This window comes from Hibiscus syriacus, unplaced genomic scaffold (assembly GCF_006381635.1).
Source record: "Hibiscus syriacus cultivar Baekdansim isolate YM2019G1 unplaced genomic scaffold, ASM638163v2 tig00111440_pilon, whole genome shotgun sequence".
In the NCBI taxonomy this organism is placed as follows: Eukaryota; Viridiplantae; Streptophyta; class Magnoliopsida; order Malvales; family Malvaceae; genus Hibiscus; species Hibiscus syriacus.
Genome location: NW_024063094.1, coordinates 327,495 through 350,846, shown reverse-complemented (window position 1 = coordinate 350,846; position 23,352 = coordinate 327,495). Strand labels below are relative to the sequence as shown.

The window sequence follows — 23,352 nt, the reverse complement described above, 5'->3', positions numbered from 1 at the left end:
TTGTTCCAGATATTTGTCCAAACAATAGGGGAACCAATTATGTAGCAGCGTTTTATGCGGCGTTTACGGGTAAAACACCACAAAACAAAGACATTAGCAGAATTTTAAATAAAAACGCCGCGATTGAAACTTATAAGGTAGCGTGTTTGTACACCACAATAGCCATGCACCTTAGCGACATTTATTACAAAAAAGCCGCAATAGTCATGTACTTTAGCGGCGCTTTTGTAATAAATGCCGTGATAGTATAATCCTTTTAACCCACCGGGTTCCAAATCCGTAATTATTTCATTCCCATTTTCACAGTGAAGCCACCACCGTGCAACCATCACCATAACCGCAACATCACGCCGCTGTCGTTGGTTTTTGGTTACCAACATGTATAGTTTGAAAACACCCAAATTAATCTCGATATTTCATCTCTCTTTTTCTTTCAAACTGATTTCCAATCCCTAATCCAACTCAACCACCGTAGCGCAACCACCATCAGAAGCAAGCATTGTCGTCGCACTCTTCCGGCCAACCACCAGGTATGTCTTTGACTTCATTCCATTTCTTTTAAGCCCTCCGTAAGGAAATGTGTATTTTGCATTGATTCCATTCCTCGGAAGCTTCAAGGAAATGAAAAGTGGGTGTTGGACCCTTAAAGTTACAGAATTTTGGTACCCTAAAATAGTGCATAGTGTCTGCTTGGTTACTGCCTCACAGTTACAATCATCTTTCTGACTATTGTATCTATACATATTGGCTTCACTTTTCCTTTATGGCATTATTTTGACTCTGAAATGATTTGATTCCTCTGTGCTGAATCTTCCTTATATTGTTAGTGCTGAATCATAACACATCTTATGATTATAGTGGGGAAAGAAATGCAAGAAATTATGTAAAATAAATTACCTTTGCTGCTTAAAATACACTGTGCAGAGCTTCCCCTCCGACCAAGTTAGATCGCAGGTTATGGATATTGAGTTATATAGTTTAGGCCAATACCAGGTCCCCCTCTTCCTGCGCTTCTTGTTGTTCGGGAAAAGGTCCTTCTCGGTACGGCAGAAGAATGCGCTTTATTTCTTCTGCGTTAAGTGTTTCGTACTCCAAAAGAGCATTTGCTAATTCGTGTAATGCCTTCTCTTGCTGAAAAAAATGTCAAAGTGTTGATTGAACTCCTAAGCATCGGCAGCCAATAGGTATGTCATTTTTTGATAGAATGATCGATCTTTAGTTCCAACGTGCATATGGAAAAACTTCTCAGAAATTTAACATACACAAAGGTGGACGCATACTCGTATTACAAGAGGGTTTTCATGAACATACCTTCTTTAACAGGGCTTTCACACGATGTTATGCTTCTCTTAGAAGCTTTACAACCTGCATAACAAAATTAAAACAAATTAAGATTAAGAAGACACCTTTGCCAATCAGAAATCTGCCTTGCAGAAACGTACTTCAGCGTCAATGCGAGATTGCATTTCTGATTATTGTGGAAAGGAAACTGGTTCATACAAGAAAAGAGCTGCAAGATACTTGCCTTGATAGTAAGGAATTAGTTTATTGCTTTGCACGCAGGTTAGTTTATTGCTTTGCAATCTGTTTTTTTTTCAGTCTGTAATGCATCGTTCATTCTCTTGGCTGGAAGAATTTGACTGCCTTGGCTCTCTATGATTTTACATGCCTTCTGGAAGTTCCCATGTCCATTTTCTAGTATATTATCACCTTATTCTCACACATATCTTGTTGCAATATGATTTCTTTTGAAGTAAATTCTTTTTATTTCTACTGACTTAAATAACAATTCTTACTTATCGATGTCCAACGAACTTTAGTAAATATGTTTTATAATATGTCCATGAATGATAAATAAAAATATTTTCGAATATTAAATGAATGAATATAAATATATGTAAAAATAAATCGCATAACTAATTGTAATCGAAAAAGTTATTGTTAAGACATTATCAATTGTAACTAAAATTATTATTAATTGTATAATCTTTTTAGAGTAAACATGTATCATTTTAAGTTAAAATTCATCACAATGTATTCATATTTTCCTTTAGTAAACACCTTCAACGTGCATACAAATCTATTTTTCCTATTTTATACTGTAATTGTTCTATGAATTGCAAACTCTTGTAACACAAAGATCTCACAGTTATGCATATATTTTGACCTTTTAAAAGTAACCCAATGTTGTTGCGGCATTGTTGACTGCTGAAGTTGACAACAACTGTAGATGTCAATTTGAATGGTGGTTCTGATCATGTCAGTTTGATTTTTGATTGAAGAGATTTGTATGTACTCTTATTCTCTATTGCATGGCTATTTATAATACCTTGGATAGGTTTCATTAAGAGGTTGTTGTGATATTGGTACTGATTGAATATCCTAGGAAGTGATGATTTAGACTAATTTGTCATTAAAATAGAATATGTATATCAACACATGGTCGTTCGTGATCATACGTTGGATGTGTTATGAGAGTAACATGTGATCAACATGACATCACTTCTGGTTGTTTGCCAGATACGCTTCATACTTTGGAGGTTCGTAGTAGTCCTATGTTAGCATACTTAAAGGTTTACATAAATTAAAGGTTCGCATATAATCTTGGAATTTTGATTTAACTTACATGAAATGATGATCTTCAACAGCCAAAAATGAAATCGATCGAGCTCTAGATGTAGTAGTTAATTTCACTTTGTCAATTTGTTTTCGTTTCGAGCTGATATTGGAGTTTAATATAAAGTTTTGTTGACTTTTGTTGTGACAATGGAAATGATTTGATTTGACTAAATCATTACACATAATTGTAAATAATATATAAGTCTTGTTTTAATATATCGACATAAATATTAATTAATTCACCTTTCACTTGTAATAAGTTTGGAGTGGAGAGAAGTTAGTGAAGATGTTAAATGGCTTTCTCAAAGTCTGAATAGAATTGTTAAAAGATATAATGTTTTCCTCATTAATGGGTTCAGGTTCCACACGAAATCTCATAAAAGATTTAGGATGACACAAAATTGTGGAATAGTTGTTACTTCTTCAACTACAAGTTATGCTAATGTCAAGAACAATCATCATTTGGAGGGAGATGTAGAATATTATGGAATTCTTACATACATTATTGAATTGAATTATTATGGAAAACGAAAGGTTGTGTTGTTTCGGTGTGACTGGGTTGATGTAAATAGTACTCCAGGCATAAAAAGAGATGAATTCGGTTTTACAATGGTGAATTTCTCTCGATTAATTCACACTGGTCAACAATTGATTGATGAGACATGTATTTTCTTCTCAAGTCAAACGAGTTTTTTACTGTCACGATCCAATGGATGAGAGTTGGTATGTCGTGGTTCGTAATACCCCAAAGACTTGATAGACATCGGGGATGGAAGTAGAGATGACATTGAAATAAGATCAGAATCTTTACCTTTTGTAGAACAAAACTTAGATGAAACTATCACTAATACTACACAATTTCAATGGGTTCAGGAGGACGTGGATGAATATATTTATGATAATTGATATGACATAATAATGTAGTAAGATTTTATATATTAATTTATTAATTTATAATATTATAATTTATAACATGTTGTCCTTCAATATATCCATTAATTGATCCATTTTCTTACTAAAATTGTTGTTTGTTTATTACAGATATCATGCACAGGAGAAAATTAAGTGATTTACGGATTGTTTGAGCTTCTCAAGAGGAGGAACAAACAAATAATGAGGAATCGACTGCTGTTGACTCTTCGGAAGTTCCTATTACTGTTGAAGAAGCTTTAGAAATTGAATGTAGTGTTTGACACTTTCTTTAATTGTTGGTTCGTTTTGAAAACTTATATTTAATTATTTCTTATATAGTTGAAAACGGTGGAACATGCAAGACTAGAGGACGTACAACGTTGAAGGAATTATACCAACTTCCTCCTGGGCATCGAGTGAAAGTTGCAAGAAACAATGCTGGTCAACCTATTAGCCCAGAAACACGTCTTATATCTGGTTACTTAGGCATGGTTCCACGTAATGCTAATCTTTTACCGATCAATTATGAATCTTGGCTTGAAATGTCAAATAGTAACAAAAATCAGGCTTTGGATTTTGTCTAGGTAATAATTTCATTATAATAGATAATCCATAACAGTTCAATAGTAATTTATACTTACTTTGAACACTTATTTTATTTGTGGGACAAATTTTCTTTAGAGGTCTCAGACGATTATTTGAAGCAATTGTTAGGGAAGAGATGGAGAGACCACAAGAGTTCATCAAAAAAGAAATACTTCAAGAATGATCTCAGCCTTGAAGAGAAGCTACAAAATGTCCCATGTGAAATGCTCAAGTATCAATGGGAAGATGCAGTCAGGTTTTGGAGTTCAAAGAAATGACAAGTATGATGTATTTTTCAAAAATAATATAAAGGAATTATAATATTGACTTTATAAGTAAATAATTCAAATTGTAGAACCGAGAGCATGTTGGTGTTGCTAGCAGACAACAACAAAAGTTTACTCACAAAGCTGGATCGAAGAGCTTTGCTTGTATACCTAATGATGAGGTATTATAGATTATTCACATAGTGATTTATAGTTAGTAGCACATATTAACGAAGATTAATTATATTATTAATTAATGTTTTTGCAAGACTTATTTTTTATTCTACATTGTGGGAAAATATGTTTGGTTATAAAGTTGGACGAATAAAACTCTTCAACATGACACATACAAAAAAGGATGTCACTCATATGACTACTGAAGCTGCAGAAATTATAGTACATTTATTATGTTATATTTATATATATAGTACGACATTCTTATTTAAAATAATTATTGAATAGATTATTAGGAAAAAATGAGGGATAAAAGGGTGGAGTATGAAGCTACGACTTCAAGTCATTGTATTGTTAATGCGGATGAAATCGAAAATCAAGTTATTAATGAAGTTTTGGGTCCTGAAAGATATTGTCAGGTTCGCTGTGAAGGATCATTCGTTACTCCCACCAAATATTTTGGATCCAGTTCATCTCATTACATGTCATCTTAGAGTCAGTCTTCCCAATTAAAAGTTAGTCGTTTAAAACAACAATTGGTTGAAATGGATCAAACAAATGGCTAACATAGAAGCCGAAAATGAAGCGAGGGAAGCAGAGAGAGAAGTAACATATCAGCAAAAATGTCAAGAATTTGAAAATCGACTTGAAGCTATGATGCAGATGATCCGAAAAAATCAACCTCACAGTCCACCAACTTAGGTTTTATTTGAGATATATGCTTTGTTCATTCTACTTATCAATGTTGAACTGCATTATATATTATGTTAATGTAAAGTTTGATTTATTGTAATGGATTTAAAGTTGGTTGTTATCAAATTAAAGTTTGTTGTTATGGATGTCATGTTTATTGGATAATGCTACAGGTTAAAAATTTAAATTTGGGTAATAAAAGGGCAGAAAACACCGTTTGCAAAATCTGTGTTAATTAGCGGTGTTTGTATAACAAACGCCACTAAATACATAATCAATACTGGCGTTTTAGAAAAAATGCCACTAAAGTTTTAGAACATTTGCGGCGTTTATACAAAAAAATGTCACTATAGACATAGTCAATAGTAGCATTTTAATTTACAAACGCCGCTATATGTCATGACATTTATCGACTTTTTTGGGAACAAACGCAACTATATGCCATAACATTTTGCGGCGGTTTTTTATAAACGTCACAAAAGAGAAAGATATATAGCGGCATTTTTCAACAACGCCGCAAAATTTCATAACCTTTAGCGACATTTATGGGAAAAACGCCGCTAAAACTCATAACCTTTAGCAGCATTTTTAGACGAAAGACGCCTCTACCTTTTGTGGTGTTGATTTCAACGGCGCATTTAATGACTTTTTTTTCTGCCACAAGCGATGCTTAGAAACTGCGTTATATGACTGAAAAAAATGCCCTAAAAACATATTTTACTGTAGTGACTGAGAGGGAATGAACCGTGACAAGTTTATAGAAAAAAATAATTTTTAATAAATGATCATCAAAATTTACATATGGTGTTAAAGATGTTTTAGAATCATTATTCACTTTATGTTATTTATAACAAATAATAATAATAGCTTAATTTGTGGCGTACAAGGGCAGATCCATTTTTGGTTGTCCATTCGAAAATTTAAATTTTTTGTTAATTATTTATTTTATTGATTTTATATATACTAAAAGTTTATTTATATCTATTTATACAAAAAATTATTTTATTAATATATACATATTTTCAAAAATATTTATAAATCTACCGATATGGATGTAAACAAAAACTCTTTCATTAACATAAAATGAAGAAAAAGAGAGAAACGTTTGGTACAATAAAGGAATAACAAATAGAAAATAGAAAAAGATGAAAGAGAGAAACTCTTTCATTAATGTCTTTTTACCGACTTTTGTATTGTTCTTTAGAAGCAAAAGAAGAATCGCTTACGTTTATCATTTCACGTTTTATTTACTTTGTATGAAATGGCAAATCAAATGAGATGAAAATACATTTGATCATGGGTTAGGTCAACCATTAAAGGAAAATTAGTAATCCCATCTACAAGTTCATCTAATAAGATGAGGTACTAAATCTTTAAATTAGGTCAGAGATTCGTATTTTGATATTTGTGAATGAAACAAATTATGTTAAGATAATCATCTTTGTGTCTACGGTACCTAGTCCGAATTAGTTGATCAATAAATTAGATACAAATAGTTATATAAAAAGAAAAATTAATGTTTGTTTCAAGTTTGTAAACCCAATTCTTATTTATGAAGGTATGAGCACATGATAAAAATACATCAATGCAACCATTGGTGTGTTTTTATCGCCATAAACATGATGATATCAACCTCTTCCCTACGAATTTTAATACTTGACAACTCAAATTTGTAATTTTTTAAATTGAATTATTTAAATGTTTGAGTACTTTGTTAGTAAAAAAAAACATCCCCACAAACTATATGTCTATTATATATATATATAAAAAAGGTTTCTTTATTCTTTCTTAATTTAAAAATTAAAAAAAAATCTCTATAATAAAATGAAATAACTAAATAAGAACAACTAATCGTAATATCAATATTTTTACAGAAGTCGTTAATTTTATAAAAAAAATTTAAAATATTCAAAATTATAATGAAAATTTAAGACCATAACCATAAATAAACACATTAGATATTTTTCCAATAACCATTAACCCAAGAAACTAAACACTTAAATTCATACAATATAAAAATTAAAAAATCTAATTAAACAACTCAAATAAAAGATATATACGAACAAATCTGAGCACGTCTACAAAAGAATCACAAAAGATGATAAAACTATTGAAATACTACCTACGTACCATAAATAAGAGTCGAACGACATGCGAAAACTATCCACGAACATGTGTATTCAAATCCAATTCAAAGATTAAAGTAAGGAATATCAATATGATAACAAATAAATGTCATCTTAATCAGTCAACACAGTGTTAAATATAACATAAGAAAAAAGATAAACAAAAACAATGACCAAACAACCGAAAACGTGTTAGAATTTATGAGATCAAATTTTAATCAATAAATTAATGTTCAACTGAGATTATAGTTAATTTTTTAACAAAAAAATATCAATTTAGGATACATGAATAATAAAATGACTATTTTATAAATATTACTCGTAAGAGACTCAATAAAATAAAACCTTATTGTCGCAACCGTCTTTCGGTTGGGCCCCGAGATTGGGCTTCGACTTAAAAAATGTGGATTGGAGTCGCCACCGATCATTTATTTAAGAATAAATAGGTTGATCGGATACCTTATTTCTTACCTGATCTGCATCTTTCCAAAGATGTGTCGGGTTCAGGAGTCGGTTACAGTCAAGGAAGGATTAGCACCCTTGAACTGCCCTTTCGGTACTACGTAATTTCCAGTTGTCTTTGATTAAGAAAATTATAAGTTTAAATTAAAAGATAAAATAATGATCCAAAATTACTTACCTTTGAAGGATTTAAAAATATACCCTTTAAAAGTTAAAATATGGGTTAGAAGAGATGAATAAATGATAAATAAAGTAAAACAAATAAAATAAGGAGATTAAGAAAGAAATAAAGTAAATATAAAATGAATAGAATATATAAAATAAAAAATACAATAACACTAATATATACATAGCAAACAACTAAATAAAAATAAAATGATAATGCAAATAAATAAATAAAACAAGTAAAAGAATATAAAAACATAAAATATAAGATAAAGATAAAAAGAAAATAGATAAATAAATGAGTAAAATATATAAAAAAGTAAAAGCATATATATATAAGTAAAATAATAATAAAAAGAAAAAGAAAATCAAAAGTAATATACGTATTTATACATGTAAAATAGGAAATATATAAATATATAAATATATATATATAATAACACTAAAAAACATATATACATATATAATAAAATTAATAGAAAGTAACATGCATATATAACAAGAATAATAAAGTAGGAAAAAATGATTTAGGGGGGTGAATTAAATATTTAAAAAATTGAACACGCCTCGGGGGTAGATCTAGGTTCGAAACTTCGAAACCCCACCCCTTTTTGGTTATATGCGCAACCCACGTTTTGGGTTATTCGAACCAAATCTCAAGAAAAATAACGTTCACATGCGAGAAATGAACGAACCAATGTAAAAAAGATGCTACCTTTTATTTCCTTTTCGAATCGTTTACAATAGATTTGCCCTTGTATTTTCCGTGCTTTCCTCTGTGTTTTGTGTGTAAATCGTGTGTTACAATAGTGAGTTACAATGACTATTTATAATGCTTGTGAATCCTATCTTTAAGAGTTTAAATCATAGTAGAACACTATCATATTTTTAGGAGTTTGAATCCTAAAATTATATCCTATTTTTAGGAGTTTGAATCCTAGTAGGACGAAAAGGTGTGTTAACAGTTGCCCCTTTTTGCCCATAGTCGTGTAACGGGGATAGGGCAAAGATTAAAAGACACACTTTTCGTTCAGTGGAGTTGAAAATTGACTCTGATATTTCAATAACTCCCTGTCGAATTGAGTTACGGATAACTCCTCCATCGTGAAGTCGAGTTCATCTTGAAATGATATGAAATTAAAGCCGTAGTTCGGAATTTGAATCAGCACGTGGCTTCCCATTGCCCTCCGGTCTTCTTCTCGGTTTAAAGACCTTGGATCGGAATCGAACTCAAAAATCTTCATTGACAGATAGTTTTTTCTTGACTTAAGCTATGTTGCTTGAAAATGGTTGCTTGTCACTAAGGCACGGCTAACCCAGGTCCTCTTCTCGACTTGAAAACTTCGACTGCAACCAGAAAGTAGTGTGATTGATGTGTCATCGAGCTGAATGGAATCGAACTCGACAATTTTGATGGCAGATAACCCTTCTAGCCTTGAGTTATACTGTAAATGTTGTGCCTTGGAGCTGAGCGTAGTCGAACTCGAAGGTCTTTGTTGATAGATAATCCTTCTTTGAGTTGGATATCCTTCGTCGTGAAGTTGAAATCCAATCTAAAGATGGATGATGCTTGTGTGTACGATTCCCTTCGTCGTGAAGTTGAAACCGCGGGTGGCCCCTTCGTCGTGAAGTTGAGCCTGGAATTGGATATCCTTCGTCGTGAAGTTGAAATTCAAGTAAGTAGGATTGTTCCGAGTCCAATATCCTCCGTCGTGAAGTTGAAATTGGCTCTGGAATCGGGAAATTGTTTGTTGACAACCAGCCGTCCCTTCGTTGTGAAGTTGAACTTGTATTGTCTCGAGTCCAATATCCTTCGCTGTGAAGTTAAAATTGGCTCCGAAATTGGGAAATTGTTTGTTGACAACCAGCGGTCCCTTCGTTTTGAAGTTGAACTTGCGTCGTCTCGAATCCAATATCCTTCGCTGTGAAGTTGAAATTGGCTCTGAAATTGGGAAGTTGTTTGTTGACAACCAGCGGTCCCTTCGTCGTGAAGTTGAACTTGCGTTGTCTGGAGTCCAATATCATTCGCTGTGAAGTTGAAATTGGCTCTGAAATTGAGAAGTTGTTTATTGACAACCAGCGGTCCCTTCGTCGTGAAGTTGAACTTGCGTTGTCTGGAGTCCAATATCCTTCGCTGTGAAGTTGAAATTGGCTCCAAAATTGGGAAATTGTTTGTTGACAACCAGCGGTCCCTTCATCGTGAAGTTGAACTTGCGTTGTCTGGAGTCCAATATTCTTCGTTGTGAAGTTGAAATTGGCTCTGAAATTGAGAAGTTGTTTGTTGACAACCAGCGGTCCCTTCGTCGTGAAGTTGAACTTGCGTTGTCTGGAGTCCAATATCCTTCGCTGTGAAGTTGAAATTGGCTCCGAAATTGGGAAATTGTTTGTTGACAACCAGCGGTCCCTTCGTCGTGAAGTTGAACTTGCGTTGTCTGGAGTCCAATATCTTTCGTTGTGAAGTTGAAATTGGCTCTAAAAGCTGTAAAAAATTATGTATGTGGAAAATGATAAATATGATGCTCTAAAATGTATGCATAAGATGCATGTAACATGAATTAGTTATATTTTATCTCCTGAAAAAGGTCTGATAATTTGCATTAGGATGTTGAATCCCCAAATGATGCCCCAATATCAAAAAATGCCCCAATATTTGATGTTGAATCTTCAAAGATGCCCCAAATGTTCCTCATTTCTTGCTTCAGCATTGATTCTGAGCATGAGTTTTGTGTCTAAAAGTCACATGTCATTTACCAAGATCCACTCTAGAGAGACTGTCTTGTTTGAAAAAAATGTTTTTCTTTCTCTTTTATTTTCCAAGTTATGAAAATATCAATTAAAAGAGTTTTGAAAAATGTTTGATCCAAAGTTTTGAAAATATTGTCACTTTCACGGTTTTACAATTTAGACGAATCATAAACTAGAGTTCATCGGATATCAAAGAATTAATTATGTTGTTAATCCTTTAATGAATTATAGTTATTTGACAAGTGCCAAGATCAAAGCTATTTTTGGGAAGTGGTTAAGTAAGGAAAGGATAAAAAAAAAATCTCAGGTTATTATGTTTGGTCAAAGGTTTGGCATTTGATGCTCAAAGGTTTGGCATTTGATGCTCATAGGTTTGGCCTTTGATGCTTAACGGTTTGATGGGGTAGCTTGCATGCTCCTCTACTGGAAGTGTTCTCTGACTCCCCTTCGTGATCACACTCGGGTTGTGTGATTCCATATCAAGGAATTTGTGTGATCGCCTCAGTTGCACAATTTTTATATTCGAGTCGCCTTTTCAGGTTTTCAACTCGAACCCTCCTTTGGTTTCAAGACGTTATTCAGGATTTACGTCTTGAACCCCCCTTTGTTATTTTTCTCTACCATGCATTAATTACATTATTTTTTGCAAACAAAGATTAATCCTGATGGGCGAGATGAAATCTGAAGATAGTCTCTTCTGTTTAGAAATCCATGTATGATTAGAAGGGACTTTTAAGGCATGTAATGTAGGCCAGGTTTCATGGTTATGAAAGAAAATGATAAATAGGCCCAAACAAGTGTTTTAGGGTGTTGAACCAAGGATCAATTCATTCTGATGCCTTCAATCATGTCTTGCTCAAAATGTCTCTCTCTTGATGCTCTATGATCTTCGAGTGAAGTGATTCAGTGATTCGAGAATGTTTGTGCTTGATCAATCTCATAGTTTGAAGCTTGATATGCCATTTGTCTTTAGGGAATCTTTGCATGTGCTTTTTGTCTTTTTTTTTTGTTCTTTCTTTTTTTTTCTTTTGTTTCTCTTTTTTCTTTTTTTTTTCTTCTTTTGCTTCTTTTCTTTTTTTTCTTGATTGGATCTTCGCACTTGCCATTTGGTCTACCTTTGGATCGATGTCTTCATTCATGTGAGCAGATTTCTTCCACCTTGCCCCCCAGTGTGGAGGGTGATCCTTGGTTAGGGTTGAATCAGAAGAAAAAATACTATAGGCACAAAAAGGGGACACAAGGGATATATATTTTCTCCTGTTGTGAAGGGATAAAGAAAGAAAGCCATTCATCATTTCATACATGTAAGTCTTCACAGAAGAGGTATCCCAGGGGGATAGATTTTCAGGATTAGTTATATTCACATGAAAACAATGTAGTTAATGCATGATAGAATTATTTCAGATGAATTATTTCAGATGAATTCTTCTTCTTTTTTTCCCCAGGTGTCTCAATGTTCAAGCTCCCCGCGAGATGCCCCAAGTTGTGTCTTTAGAATAACGCTCATGTTCAGATGAACAACTCAATGCCTTGGGTTTTAATGGTATTAAAATGTCAATTTTGAGTCCAAAAAGACAGTGGTGTGATTTTATTGACTCAAAGAAAGGTATGGGTGTATCGAAAAGATAAAGGCAATGTTCAAGAATTTGGTCTTTGTGGTAATGACCATGAGTTATTTTGGGTAAAGAATCAAGGTATTTTATTTTGGGGTTTGAGTCAGGATAAGAAAGGTCTAATCTTGTCACATGTCAAAAATCTATAATTCTTGAAGAATTAAAAGAATCCTTAATTCATTTAATATTCGAAGAACTAAAGATTAAAATTTATTCAATTGCTCCACCTTAGAAAGTAGCATAAATTCAATCCTTTAAAAGATTAAGCAAACATGAAAGATCAAAGACGTGTTCAAACAAAACAATCCTCTAATTGCAAATGGTATATAACATGCCCCATTCTTCGGCAAGCGCCTTACAGTTTTCAGAGGAATGTTTGGGGCTTCTTATGTGGTAACAGTTAACAGCTTCAACATTGTAGCCCTTAGAATATGGGGATTCTTTTCTTAGATCATCTTGGCAGGCTTTGTCCTACCATCAGCTGATCAGGCTCTTTAATGTTACAATCTTGCTTCCATGTGGTTAAATCCACTTCATCGAGTCCTTCATGACTTAATTTCATGTTTGTGAAAATGCTTAAAAATGTAGATGAAGATGCAGAAAGGCAAAAATGCAAAATGCAAGAATGCATGAAATGTTCGAGGCATTGATCCAGAAAAGTGTCTATTATTATAAATAATCTTTACTTAGACAAAAATGTTTTATCTTGTAAGAGACATAAAAACGATCAAATGTACATTCGGACTAAATCCTCTAGACCCCGAACAACTTCTAGTAGGTTGACAAGTCTTCTGTCTTCATCTGTCACTGGTTGTATGCCTTGTCGGACCATTCCAGTTTCCCTTGCCAGGCCGTGTAGATGACGAGCTGCCTTCTGTACTTGATCCAGGAAGTCTCGGATGACTGCATCTCTGGCCTTCACCCTTTGTTGTGCTTGCTCCCAACGGAAACGCCACTGTAAACATCCATCGAAGGGCACTATCTGAAGCTTGATTGCTTGCTTCTTGAACCCATCTACAATAGCTTCTAACTCAGCTATTGTTTTGCCATCTCTCTCATGTTGTTTCTCCATATCAGCCATCCGGATTCTCAAGCATTGGTTTTGATGCTAAGCGCCTCTGGGCAGTCTTCATCTGTTCCTTCCAAGCTCTCTCATTCTAGTATTTAGAAGCCACTTTCAACTTGGAGTTATCCTTGACTTTATCTTGATACCCCTTTCTCAAGTCTTCGAGCTCTAAACGAACTCTGTTTTGTTCTCTTTCTAGTTTGTCTGCTCGATCTTTCTGAGAGTCGGCATATAGATTCCACTGATAGCGCTCAGCCTCAAGTTCCTTTATCCTATTCCCCAGCTCATTGTTCACAGCTTCAAACTCTGTTTTGGCTATCTCAAGTCCAGAAGGGACATGCCTGAGATGCTCCTCCATGGTCCGTGTGTCATCACAGTTTGGCACCGGGGTGTTGTCGTTTTTTTGCAATCTTCGCCACTCTAAATAGTCTGGGGTAAGCATGTCTTTATCAGCCACAATATCCATCCGTAACACTTTCTTCCATGAATCGACAATCTCTTTGATCCTCTTCTTATAACTGTCACCGTGATACTCAAACTCTGATTTAGCTAGTCCGCATGTTGCTGGGACAAACTGACGTGCCCCATAATGTCTAAGTGCTAATAATGAAGCATACCCAACTGCATCCCAAAGTTCAGGTAAGGTCATAGTGTCAGAGTCCCCACATTGGAAAAGAACGTCACTGAGGAACAACCAGGGGGCTCTCCAAGTAATATCTCGGTCTTGATAGATGAGTGAAGACTTTCATCCACTTCTCTTTTGAAGTTCCTTCATGTCATTTCATGGTGATAAACTCTCTCAAATGTGAATACGTAGTGCTAAATCGGCGGTAGGCAACCCCATTAGTCTTCCAGAAGTGGCTGTGAATCCAGACTTGAAGGAGCTGAACACATCCAATGAATCTACCTCCGCCAGCTCTTCGGCAATGGTTGAGAGACCGAAAGGTCTCGGCTAAAATGGTTGGTGCTGGGTTGACCTGTTTCGGAAGTTGCTCAAATAGTTCCAACACGGTTGCGTCAATGCATCCCAAAATCTTTGGAAAGATGATCAAGCCATACAGACCTAGTGCAAAAAAGGTCTATAGTCTTCCATTCATCAGGGTGGTCATTCATTAGTTTCCTTATGTGGATCCACTCAATTCCCTGCCCGTTACCTTTGTTTCGGAGTCGGTCAGTCACCCACTTTTCATCAACTCCTGCAATCTTAGCCAGTCTGTTCTTGAAAGACTGACTCTTGATGTGTTTAATGTAGGCTCGCTCCAGTTTAATGCTTTCACAGTGCAATAGTGTAGTATACTCCTCGATGGTAGGTACCATGTCCTCCTGGTTAAAAGTGAAGAAACTGTATCCTGGGTTCCAGAATCGAACCAAGGCTCTGATTAAGGGCTCGTCGATCTTAACATGAAGCAAAAGTGCAATGTCACCATATCGCTGACTGAACTTCTGTTTCCAATCATTCTTCCAACTGCCCCAGATGTCCCGAAGCTCTTACACGTCGTTCTGCTTTAGGCTAATAGAGGCGTAGCTAACCAGTTCTGACACATAGCTTCCTTGAAGACTGTCTCCCTTTCCCTTCTGAATCTTCTTGGACCATAGTCGTACCTCGGGGTTTTTAATCTCTTGTATTACAACACCTTTATCCATTAATTCAGATTATTTTGTGTAACAAACACCTTTTTATAGATCAATGGCCTCTTGTTATGATGCAAATGATGAAAACAAAATAAAAGAGGACAAAATAAAAAAAATTAGTGAGGTAAATAAAAATAATAAAATGAAAAATCATACCCCACATGATATCTACCCGAACATGTTTAGTATTCCTACTCGGATATGATCTCTATCCCACATGCTAATTTCAAACAAATCCTAACCGCATATTTGTCTAGTTCGCATGCTTTGAACATAAAGTAAAGCATGAAATAATTCTGGCATCCTAGGGTTTGAAATGAGGTTTTGGGATATGCTCTAATTCTTCAAAGTCTCCCAGTTTAGGTTCTAAAAAACGGTACCCGAGTTCTCCTTGCTGGTGCCCCCTTGGGCGTGCCAGACCCTTAGTCCTAAACCCATCACAGGCTTGTGTGGACTAAGTTAAACTCGAGATGACACATTCCCTTATGTCTATGCGGAGAATAAATTCACACGAAGACATAAGGTATATGAATCCCGAAGGCTACTTGCTAGGCATATGCGGTGAATAAATTCACACGAATGCGTCGCTTTCACCCCCACTTAAAACGGGTTCGGAGCTCGGGTTTAGAGCCTTAGATGAAAAAAGACTTTAAGGTCTGAAATCATTGAGAAAACGGTTAGTACAACTATTTACTTGAAAAAATATAATCAAAAGTAAGCAATAAAGATCAAAATGTTACCTTAAAATTTAAACTTACCCTTTTTGTTAAAAAAACAACTGAAAATTACCTTAGCCTGACTCACTTGAAAATCCCAGTGGAGTCGCCAAGCTGTCGCAACCGTCTTTCGGTTGGGCCCCGGGATTGGGCTTCGACTTAAAAAATGTGGATTGGAGTCGCCACCGATCATTTATTTAAGAATAAATAGGTTGATCGGATACCTTATTTCTTACCTGATCTGCGTCTTTACAAAGATGTGTCGGGTTCGGGAGTCGGTTACAGTCAAGGAAGGATTAGCACCCTTGAACTGCCCTTTCGGTACTACGTAATTTCCAGTTGTCTTTGATTAAGAAAATTATAAGTTTAAATTAAAAGATAAAATAATGATCCAAAATTACTTACCTTTGACGGATTTAAAAATATACCCTTTAAAAGTTAAAATATGGGTTAGAAGAGATGAATAAATGATAAATAAAGGTAAAACAAATAAAATAATGAGATTAAGAAAGAAATAAAGTAAATATAAAATGAATAGAATATATAAAATAAAAATACAATAACACTAATATATACATAGCAAACAACTAAATAAAAATAAAATGATAATGTAAATAAATAAATAAAACAAGTAAAAGAATATAAAAACATAAAATATAAGATAAAGATAAAAAGAAAATAGATAAATAAATGAGTAAAATATATAAAAAAGTAAAAGCATATATATATAAGTAAAATAATAATAAAAAAATTAAAATTAATATACGTATTTATACATGTAAAATAAGAAATATATATATATAATAACACTAAAAAAAAATACATATACATATATAATAAAATTAATAGAAAGTAACATGCATATATAACAAGAATAATAAAGTAAGAAAAAATAATTTAGGGGGTGAATTAAATATTTAAAAAAATGAACACGCCTCGGGGGGTAGATCTAGGTTCGAAACTTCACCCCTTTTTGGTTATATACGCAACCCACGTTTTGAGTTATTAGAACCAAATCTCAAGAAAAATAACGTGCACATGCGAGAAATGAACGAACCAATGTAAAAAAGATGTTACCTTTTATTTCTTTTTCGAATCGTTTACAATAGCTTTGCCTTTGTATTTTCCGTGTTTTCCTCTGTGTTTTGTGTGTAAATCGTGTGTTACAATAGTAAGTTACAATGACTATTTATAATGCTTTTGAATCCTATCTTTAAGAGTTTAAATCATAGTAGAACACTATCTTATTTTTAGGAGTTTGAATTCTAAAATTCTATCCTAATTTTAAGAATTTAAATCCTAATAAGACGAAAAGGTGTGTTAACACTTCTAACGAAAATGGATAAAAAAATTAATATTCTATAAACTATAGAAATTTTTGTACTTTTCCCTTTATTGAAAAAAGTTGGCACAGTTTTGAGAGTTAAAGGTTGAGAGCAGAAGTCGCTGCAGAGCTTTCAACACATGTCGCCGACCCAACACAGCAGACTGGCGATTCTTGCGGACTCGTGTAATGACTAATGAGAGGGGTAGAAAACAACAAAACAAAGGTAAATGTTGGTTTGTAAGTAGTCCCACTTTGTGAAAAATCTCTACTTTTTCCTAAAAAGAAGAGAGGGGATAAAAAAAGAAAAAGAAAAGATGAAAACTTCTCCATATATAGCTATGTAAAGTTGCAGATGATCCTTTCCTGCGTCTTAAAAAGAACACAATAAAAGTGTTGATTTTCGAGGGGTCAAAATTATGGGCTAAAGAACAGGGCTTTAATGTTATAGAAACCACAACAACAACATTGTATTTGTTTTGTTTTGTTTTGTTTTGTTTTGCTTTCTGTCTATCACATTGTTGTTTGGTTTGGTTATTCGCTTGTTCTGAGAGTGTTCATGGCCGATGTTAATGCTGATAAAAATGCTACTTTGAGGTATGTATTTGTTTTTCTTCATGTTTTCTCATTTGGGTATTTTTTTAAGATTGTTTTTGTTTTCCTAAGTTTATTGAATGCTTGCATGTTGTTTGTGTTTTTGTTCTCCTCCATGTTATTTCATATGGGTATAATCTTGGTTTTGTTGAAAGTTCTTTCCTTTTTGTAATGTTCATCAATGGATGTTATGAAAAGAGTTATTTTTCTCTTTTCATCAAATGTTTGTTGAGTGGTGGCCATTGTTTTTGTTCCATTTTGTATTTACCAGAGCTTTTCTTTTACCATTTCCCCTTTTCCTTTTCCTTTGTGCTGTTTATGGAGAAGATTGGTTTTGATGCTATTCATGTTGTGATATCTAGTTTCTACATGATTATTGTTAGCAATTGTGAGTTTCAGCTTATCAATCTTGAGGATTTTCGGCAAATGTCACATTTGATAGACATGTATTTTTGTTTATTTTCTGCAAATCCTTTCTCTTTTGCATTGAATCTGGTTTAGAGCTACTTTTCTTTTGAGATTTTCAAGTTTTCCATAGGTAAGATGATGATTTCCATGTTGGCTTATGTTTTATTGTTGTGTCATCCTAAAGAATTTTTTGGTTTTGATAGATTATTGCGATGTTATCGTCGTTGGTGTCTTCCAGTGAGAGTTCCTCGGATTCCGGCGAGAGGGAGGATGAGAACTCGGAAGGTGGGGTTGTTCGAGCAAAACATAGAAGACAAGGAAAAAAACTTTCTACATATTCATCGGCCCAAGGTATTGCGACCTATCTGATTCATGTGTGGTGCATGTGTTTCTCTTAGTGCAAACTCTTACCGATCTTTCTTTCTTATTCTATTTAAGAATTGTGGGCATTGATTGCGGAAGACGATAAAAAAGATGGATCATCTCCTACAGGAGTTATAGAAGGTAGCTTTGAATTAGGCTCGGAACCCGATTTAACCTCTCCCGCTGACAGCCCCAAGGCAGAAATTCGTTGTTCACATCCAGCAGCTATTTCTAACTGGAGAAAATTCTTCAAATTATTGAAAAGAAAATCGGACAAGCACTTGCATACCTTCCCTCTATTTCCTGTACCCAAGCTATCAAGAAAGAACAACAGGAGCACGAAGGAGAGTCCTATGCTGAGAGACTTGTACAACTTCAAGTCTTCTTTAGAGAACTTCAGCCTATCTGAGCTCCGAGCTGCAACAGACAACTTTAACCGAGGTATGCAATTATTTTCAAGGCTATTAGCACTTGCAAAATATGAAGTTATGTCAGGATGCTTAACGATACTGTCAATACATTTGAATACAATGATGTTGATTTAATGTAAGGGTATTATTTCTTGTAGAGAACATAATTGGAAGGGGTGGTTATGCTGAAGTCTACAAGGGTCAGTTGAAGAACGGAAAGCTCGTAGCAATAAAGCGGGCGAACAAAGGGACACCAGATGAGAGGACTGCAGGCTTCCTATCAGAGCTCGGCATTATAGCCCATGTAAAACATCCAAACACCGCTAAGTTGATTGGATGTTGCATTGAGGGAGGAATGCACCTTGTCTTTCAGTTATCTCCAATGGGAAGTTTGGCATCAGCTCTTCATGGTTTGTTCCTAATCCACATTGTTTTTTTCGAGTCGTCATGATAAGTTTTTGATGCTCTTGAGTCTTCAACGTTATCCAGGTTCAAAAGGTACACTGGATTGGAGTAAAAGATATAAGATTGCTTTGGGTACAGCAGATGGCCTCACATATCTTCACGAGACTTGTGAAAGGCGGATTATTCATAGAGATATCAAGGCTGATAATATTCTTCTTACAGAGAACTTTGAGCCTAAGGTAGCTTGCATCTGTATTTTTCATGATAGAAGGGAATCATGAAACTACGTACTGGGAGGAAAAAAAAAGAGAGAATGCATTTTCTTGTAAAGTTCTAGAACTGATATTCGTAAGCTGGGTACTTACGGTTATCTACGATAACTAGGTGCTAAATTTTTTCCAGAAATCCATCCATGCATACTTCAAGTTTCCACATCTATTGACTATGGCAATTACCTTTGTTCATTTTTCTTTTTTTGTATAACATTATTTACCATTTGCCTGTAACACCCGAAAGAAAAGAAACCAGGTCAGTGTAATTGACAATTTCTATGTTCTTATGCTCTGTAATTTTTTAAACCATAAAGAAGCCGGTTTAACCAACCAATGATAGCTTGTTTTCGTTTCCCTAGTGATTGGCCAAATTTATGTTGTGTCCTAGATTTTGATTGTAATACCCTAATACTTGTGTTAAGCTTCATCACAATTTGAGCCTTATAAGGTATGAGCTTTGTGCAAGCCTTCAGGCCATACATTTGGAAACTTAAATCTAGTCACAAAATGAGGAGGTTGAAGCATATGCGGGATACGGGCTGCTTCCTTTGTGCTCACTCTGATGGTGGCTGCAGTTATAGTGAAACTCTTAGCCTATTATGTCAATACTATATTCTGTCTCGATATCTTTCCATTAAGTATGCATGGATCTTGTGTTGTGCTTTATGAGAACTAATATCACTGCCTTTTCTGTCGGAAAATTGTTTCCGTTATTTTGTTTCTAATAGGCGCCTCAAGTATACTATCATAGTTATTTTTGTCGATATATATAGGCAAGATCTACCCATAATAGTGCTGCTATATCTGTCATGTTTTTTTTTGGAAGTTTATGACATTTATTTTATAAAGAATGTCAACCATCTATTAGCATTTGTATATGATTTACTTTATCCGTTTCATTTATTGATAACGTAAGCCAATTTGTTTTCCAGATTTGCGATTTCGGTCTTGCCAAGTGGCTACCTAGACAGTGGACTCATTACAACGTATCGAAGTTTGAAGGCACTTTTGGGTTCGTAAGCTTCAAGTATCTTTATCGAGTTAATAAATACTTCTGTTGTGATGCTGACACATTTATTTCGTCGGGCTGCAGCTATTTTGCACCCGAATACTTCATGCATGGCATAGTTGACGAGAAAACTGATGTCTATGCATTTGGTATTCTGCTTTTGGAGCTCATAACAGGAAGGAAAGCTGTAGATGATCAACAGCAAAGTGTTGTAACATGGGTACATTTCTTACAAAAAAATCGATCACTCCAACGTACCAGAATCGTAAAGGCTCCTTACTTACCCTTTCTAATTTTTTTGTAGGCAAAGCCTCTTCTCGATGAGAATGATATTACAGAGCTCTTAGATCCTTTCCTCGGTGACGATTATGATGCAGATGAGGTTGATCGCATGGCTCTGACTGCCTCTTTATGCATTGAACATTCTCCTATTCTTCGTCCTCAAATGAGTCAGGTGAGGATTACTTATATAAGTTCTTGAATATTTGTTAACGCACGCTAGAAAGAAATTAGAGAAAACAAAGTAAGATTAGGAAATAAAAAAGATGCTGTGATATGGTATCCGACATAGCTCTTTTAGAAGGTCCACTGATTCGTTTCATTAGGAAAGAAACAGTACTTCCGTAAAGTTACTTCACTTATTTCAGCATGCTGATATCGTTTGATTTTACGATGCCACAATATGTTTGAGTTGCATGTTTGTCCATGTGCAATGGTAGAATTCACCCGACGATAGCAGTAAAAGGTCGACCTCTGCTTGCTTGTGGCATCCATATCTTCTTCTGTTCCTTGTAGTTTCTCAATGACCTTTATTGAAAATGAATTATTTTTTTCACGACGTCCCTGCCGAAACCGAATAAATATTGCATCAAGAAGTTCGAAACCACAAGCAACTGTGTATACCAACATTTAGAAATACCAATTCTGTGCATGAATGGCAAAATCGTTTTCTCAAGCGATGACTTGGTTTTAGGCTCGTGTTTTCTGTCTGCTTTTTTATTAACGGCGAATGATTATTTACCTTTTCATTCACTGGTTTGCTTCTCGTATTCGAAGATCGGATTCAAAAACAAAAGGTAACTAGTCCTCGTATTCCGGATTTGTTTGCATTTTGTGTAGATAACAAGTTAGTTTATGTTGTTTATAATGCAGGTTGTGATACTGCTGAGGGGTGATGAATATGTAGCAGAATGTTATAAAGAATCCCAAAATCCAACCCACCATAGAACATACTCAAACGAGCTCTGCGATGCTCAAGAGTACAACTCGACGAAACTGAACAATATCAATCGACTTCGGGAGATTGCTTTAGGTTCTTAAAAAGCCAGTTATAACTTTGTTTCGGCCGAAACCAGAGACGAATCATTACCAAAAAAACAAGATGGTGTTTTTGAGCATGAAGGTTTGCTGCAAATCTCATGGAACTAAGAGGAAAAATCAATTTGATGCTGTGTTTCATGGCATTTGGAAGCATGGGGTTCTTCCAAATTTCATGTGAAAAACAGTTTATCAAAATCAAAATTATGTCTCCCTTGGTGTAATGTATACATCTAAGGTTTGAAAACTTGGAAGGAAGTTGAAATATATATATATATATAGAAAACAAGAAGATAATTTTAGTAGTTTATTTTAATTTATCATTTTTATTTATCCAACGATTTTAAAATCGTATAAAACTTATAACGATTTACACTGCGTAAGTAGATTATAATCCGTATGTATTATATATATAATACATACCAAGTTTAGAGTGAGTCTGCTTAACTGGAGTTCTGAGTAAATCAAGCAAGGATTATCCATTAAGCTACTGTTGGTAATTGATGGAAGGAAACACAAGGAAAGGAGACCAAAATGGAAATAAAGGTTAAATTATGGGATAATTATCTTGTTTTACCTAATTAACAATTAGTTTGATTCTCAAGTTTTAGTTTATAAAAAGGGATAAAGCATTATTTAGGGAATCTTAATTTAATCATTATCTCTTCAAAAAAAAAATTTAATCCTTAAATTTATTTTTCCATATTAATTGTGTAATTTGATAACTTTTTTCAATTTCTGATGGATTAACTTGGGCTTTTAATCTTTCTTTATATTAAAGAATTAAAAATTCAAGTTTAAGGATTAAATTTAGAAAATGCCTAAATTTTGAGACTAATGTAAATAAAAAGTTTAAATATTTATTTTGATATGAAAAATATTTGAGATACTTAAAGTAAAAAAAGTATATCGGCATTTTTATGAATTAATTGTTTTTTTAAATAGGTACTTAAATTATATCAGATATATCAGACATACATTTAAGATACACATTTACAAAATATAACAATAAGCAATCAGTGACAACTTGATGAGTAAAAACATGAACTGTTAAGACAACGACATATAAAGACAGATCACTCTAATATTTTCAAACACCAAACACATAAGAGGAGAACCTAAAGAGTATCCAATAATAAAAAATCATTATTCCCTTAATTATAGTCTCATCTGACACATATAATCGAAAGCTAACGAAATGTCATATACAGACAACGAAGAAACGAAGCATCAGAAAAACAAACAACTAAAAAAATCTGTAGAATCACATATCAAAAAGATCAATAGAATAAACTTGCACCAAAAGTTCGGATACACCACTAACCATTATATCCTTTATTAAAAAAAATCAAGAAAAATATTATTATAATATGCTAAAATACAATTGAAAACTAATAAAATCGAACAATTATTAACTGAAAAAAAGGATGAAAATGACATGGGAGTGGTCGGGCAAAGCCACCACTGCTGCCCTTG

At 34.1% G+C, this 23,352-nt stretch overlaps 1 protein-coding gene and 1 long non-coding RNA gene across 2 annotated transcripts; one reads left to right on the top strand and one right to left on the bottom strand.

Moving 5' to 3' along the window:
* Positions 1 to 870: 870 nt before the first annotated feature.
* On the bottom strand, positions 871 to 1,466 carry LOC120163312. The gene is made up of 2 exons (XR_005519643.1): positions 1,312 to 1,466; positions 871 to 1,131 (listed from the first exon to the last, which is right to left on the bottom strand). It is a non-coding gene; the product is annotated as an uncharacterized LOC120163312 (long non-coding RNA).
* A 16,009-nt stretch (positions 1,467 to 17,475) lies between these two features.
* On the top strand, positions 17,476 to 22,113 carry LOC120163331 (receptor-like cytosolic serine/threonine-protein kinase RBK2). Its single transcript, XM_039173301.1, has 10 exons — positions 17,476 to 17,695; positions 18,339 to 18,451; positions 18,539 to 18,904; positions 19,032 to 19,283; positions 19,363 to 19,517; positions 20,483 to 20,562; positions 20,644 to 20,779; positions 20,864 to 21,013; positions 21,712 to 21,903; positions 21,962 to 22,113. Exons 1-9 carry the CDS (start codon positions 17,658 to 17,660, stop codon positions 21,877 to 21,879), a joined length of 1,458 nt encoding a protein of 485 aa, XP_039029232.1. The 5' UTR covers positions 17,476 to 17,657; the 3' UTR covers positions 21,880 to 21,903; positions 21,962 to 22,113.
* Positions 22,114 to 23,352: the final 1,239 nt, after the last annotated feature.